This window comes from Scophthalmus maximus, chromosome 1, assembly GCF_022379125.1.
Source record: "Scophthalmus maximus strain ysfricsl-2021 chromosome 1, ASM2237912v1, whole genome shotgun sequence".
NCBI classification, from domain to species: Eukaryota; Metazoa; Chordata; class Actinopteri; order Pleuronectiformes; family Scophthalmidae; genus Scophthalmus; species Scophthalmus maximus.
The window spans coordinates 11,549,604-11,554,079 of NC_061515.1; the positions used below are offsets into that span (position 1 = coordinate 11,549,604).

The 4,476-nt window shown below is 40.4% G+C and overlaps 1 protein-coding gene across 1 annotated transcript; it reads right to left on the minus strand.

The window, feature by feature from the left end:
• Positions 1-763: 763 nt before the first annotated feature.
• ino80c (INO80 complex subunit C) lies at positions 764-3,874 on the minus strand. Its single transcript, XM_035649791.2, has 5 exons — positions 3,544-3,874; positions 2,276-2,392; positions 2,070-2,181; positions 1,724-1,791; positions 764-1,620 (listed from the first exon to the last, which is right to left on the minus strand). The coding sequence occupies exons 1-5, from the start codon at positions 3,727-3,729 to the stop codon at positions 1,489-1,491; spliced, it is 615 nt and encodes a 204-aa protein (XP_035505684.1). The 5' UTR covers positions 3,730-3,874; the 3' UTR covers positions 764-1,488.
• Positions 3,875-4,476: the final 602 nt, after the last annotated feature.

A 4,476-nucleotide genomic window follows, 5' to 3' on the forward strand; every position in this document is an offset into this window, starting at 1 on the left:
TTGAGAACACATTTCTCTTCCTTGTTTTGGTTACGCAAATTGGGTGACGCAGTTCCTTTGTGCCATAAATCAAGTCATCATTTTTCCATGAAAACTGCGTCCCAGTGGCCAAGAGAATAACATGGTGAAAGCAAGGCTTACAGGGGACCAATATAAGCGCGGATGGTATCGTTTTCCTATCACCATTACACAGTGCAATGAGTTTTAATATCATAATGACATGTTAAAGACAAAAAGTCTATTTCCACTCCTTTAGTGACTGTGCAGGTGCCTTCATTCTGAGCATTTGCATAATGGGGATCATTCGCATGAGAAACACATTGGGCCTTATTCATTAAGTTTGAGGGAAAAAAGCATTAAATATACCATGGAAAGGATTCTGGATGCCTGCCATGTGTGATTAATGAGACATCTTCACTCTACCAATTGGAGAGCAAATCATACATCAAATGCTGCAGTGAAATTAAAACCATGTGGAACCAATTTTACATTTACATATGACACGTGTAAAATTAGGCTCACTTGGCGCATAAAAAAAAAAGACAGTCTTGGCCCAGCCACATTTGCATAGCTTACATACATGTAGGCTGCTGCATGAAACAGAAGGTCCTAGATAAGTACCGTAGCAGGTGTGGACTTTTCGGTTATGGCTCTCATTATCAAGAGGTGTTTTATATCAGTGTCCAACAAGTGTGATTACAGGTTGTCAATAGAAATTGAAAGAACCAAGTTCAGCAAAGCATTCAGCATAGCTCTGTTTCAATCTGAATGAAATATATATTTATTTGAAAAAGCACAAATGTAAAAGGGACACATTGAAAATTCCATTAATGTTTAATATGTACCTTTACATAGAAAAGTAAATGAGAGTCAAACTGAAACAGACAAAATCCTTCCAAAGACTTTTCTCTAAACCGATCAGATTAAATTCACACTGGCGGTATTCACATTGTTTGAGTAAAGCCTCACACCACTGGAAACAGATGTTCGACCACAAGGGAGCATATAACATCCTCGTCAGATATGCTTATATTCAGTACCTGAGAAACAAATGTCTGTTCCACAGTGACTTTGAACGTCCCAAACATGCTCGAGGGTTTGTAGGAAGTAGGAACACTTAATTAGAAAATACCATGCAGGACACTGGTGAATACATTTTAACAAATAGGCAAAATAATTGCCTTTTGCTGTGTTTTCAATTAACTTGAAAACTAAGAATTAACTTTCTGTCCCTTCAAAGAAAAAAGATGTGACATTATAACGTTCAGCTAGCAGCTCGCAACGTCTCACAAGCAAAGCATTAAAGCAGCCCCCTCCAAAGAATCACATTTGTTGCATTCAGTTTGTCACACACAGATGACGTTCTTAACAACAGCAGTGCAGATGATTTTCAGCGGTTTGTCTTTCCTGGGTTGCCTCTCTGGCTTCCTACAGCGACGTGAGTTCAGGTCTGTGTTTGAACCTGTTTCAGGTTTGAGGACTCTGTCATCAGGGTACGATGCATGTTTCCTTCCGTAGAGCCAGGTAGCCCGTAACGACGTCAGTGGGGAGGAGGCGGATGTAGGAGAACTCCTCAGATGATGTGAAGCGTAGTTTTGTCTGAGGGTCTGTGTAGTTTGCCTGAAGAAAGACAGCAAGTATTTAGTGCGTGCTTTATATAAGACTTGGCTAAAGTAGCGCTGCTCCCTGTTCAATCACATTTTTGAGCAAACTAATTATTCACCGGGAGTCCAGAGATGTCTGAGTATTTCTTGGCTGGCTTCAAGGACGGAGGGGCATCGATGTTGTAGTCTGTAAATACAAAAGAATGATGCATTGAAATACTAATTAAACCTACACGACTAAGCCATTATGAGCATTTCTTCTCCAACTGACACTGACTTTTCACTGCAGTCTTAAACTGTTTGCCTTTCACATATGACGGACGCAGCAGGAGATTGTTTTTACGCAACATTCGGGGATGACTGTAAACAAACACTGCTTTTTAAACTTTAATGTGGAAAAATTTTGCATACCGAAATATGACCTAATTAGGACAGGGACAGGTAGGAGAAGATACAATCACTCACAGTTGGGATCGTTGAGCTTCCAGGGTAAAGTCCGCTCCAAAGCCAGAATCTGTTTGAGATTCTTCCAGGTCCGATTCTTTTTGCCGGCTGCTGCACCACCGATCCCAGAGTGCTGTTGAGATAGAAACAGGAACAAAAAGGTCAGATGCAGTGAAAGAAGCAACAGAAACAGGCCAACTTAAACCAACACGGACATAGACACTCACCATAAATGTGGGGTCTTTGAATGGGGGAGGCTTTGCCGTGGACTCTGTGACAGTAGCTGGACCGCTGTCTATTGATCCCACTGCCTTCACCTCTGCCACCGTCTCCACAGCTGTTATCTGAGGAAACATGGAGGACAGGAGCTCTTCAGACAATCAGATTTTAGACTACTCTTCTTTACACACGTTTTGAATATAAACAAAGTCTAAGCTCGGCCATACAGTCTAACCTGAAACATAAAGATCCAAATGTAACTTTTTAAATGTATATCTTACTGCATAAATGGCACTTTACAATAATAGTTGTGAATGAGAGATATATTCATTTATTAGCCTTTGAATATTGTTCCATAATAGACATGTGCACAGCTCTAATCATGTCTCAGTCTGTCTTTGCAAAACTACTAAAAACTATAGTCGAACTAAAACTTTTATATTATACTATTATACTATATTGTTAGTCTGAGATAATATTCATTCCGTCACTGTTCCCTAGTAACAGCCCATGCAAAAACCGCCTACATCATTGAATTGAAAGGGAATAAAGGGGAGAGAGCTTGTGATTTAATACAGGTGTCATTGAGAAAAGTGACAACCCCTTTATAGATAAATTTACAAATTAACAAACCGATGTATTGTGGTATTTTCTTCAGTGATCGGCCTTCACAGTGACGGACTGTGGGCTGGTTGCATTCACGTGGTGTGGGAATGCTCGGAAAAAATATATTCCGACTGGGAAAATTAACTCGTACACTTCAAAACATGACGTAAGAAAGAGAGTTAAGTTGATGGTCAGAAACTTTTCATTTATGGTGCAAATTTACATGTTTCATTTCAGTTTTAATTTACTTTTAATTTGGAATATGGGACAATGTTGCAGTGGTTCGTTTCTGTCAACGTAGAGTGACTAAATTATTTTTATTAGTATTATTTATATGCCTGTTGCATCTAATCCTTTCTCCATTCTCTTCAAATAGGATATAGTAAGGAGGTGTGTTGTTTCAACGTACCAAACATGTAAATACACAATACAATTTGTGTGAAGCGTCCATGTTTTGTTTCCCACATGTCCAACTGTAAAGCACATGGACACACGAAGCCTGAACAACAACTGCACTATTCGGGGAAACGGGACGTTCCGAGGAGCAGGTGAACGCACCGTAACCGCCCACCGACGTGTTTCTGACGACACTTTGTATTTCGGCCTCGTTAAACATACAATTGTGTGATGGCGACGGTCAAAGGAGCTGCAGTGGACCGTGTGCGTGTACCGTCACTTGTGTCGGCGCTGCCGGTGCAGCAGTCGGCGGTGCTTTCTTCTTCTTGCCGCCGCTCCCGGTTGCCTGCGGAGCAGCGGAGACCGCCGGACTACCGGGACGTTTCTTCCCCCGGAGAGCGAGAGCGCTGGCGGCCGCCGCCGGCGGGGCCCTGACGGTTATGGGCATCTGAGATGCCATTAGAAGCAAACCCGCCGCCCAAAGTCGCTGTTATATGCGATGAAAATGCAGCTTTCTCACTAAAAACAAACAAACAAAAAACCCCGAGACGTTTAGCTGTCCATCATCCGGACTGTAAACATCCCTTCACCCGGATGTGGAAACATTTTACTTCCGGTGCATTGCTTGTACGAAAACATTTTAGGCATCGTCAAAATAATATTTATGTATCGACTTTTTGATATATCACTCTTGTATTTTACAAAAATAAGATTAAATTAACGAAAATTGCGTTTAGTATTAGCATTCATACAATATATATAATATGTAAGTTTTTTTTCACAATATGAAACCAGATATATTCCATAAATATTCACAACACAAGCAAGAGAAAATAACAGAAAGTCGTTTCAAAGTTAATCTGGACTGTGATTTGTCAATTCCACCAAATTATTCCTGTTTAATGTGTAATGTCACAGTAATTGTCACAGCACACTTTTGGGGACGTGGCATATATAATAGACATATTGATTTCCTGGAGACTTAAACTAAACCTAACCTGAATCACTGAGCTCCCCAAGACTAGTCCCATGTGGGGTCATGGCTTTTGCCCCCAATCGGTCAAGACACCCAAACTGAACTGGTCTTCAGTATGACAGAGAAACACAAACACAGAATAGTGAAATTGAATCAAAACAACAACAACAAAACAACGAAAAAAGTTAAAATAATAAACAAATAATGAAAGAAAAAAAAACAATTCAATCA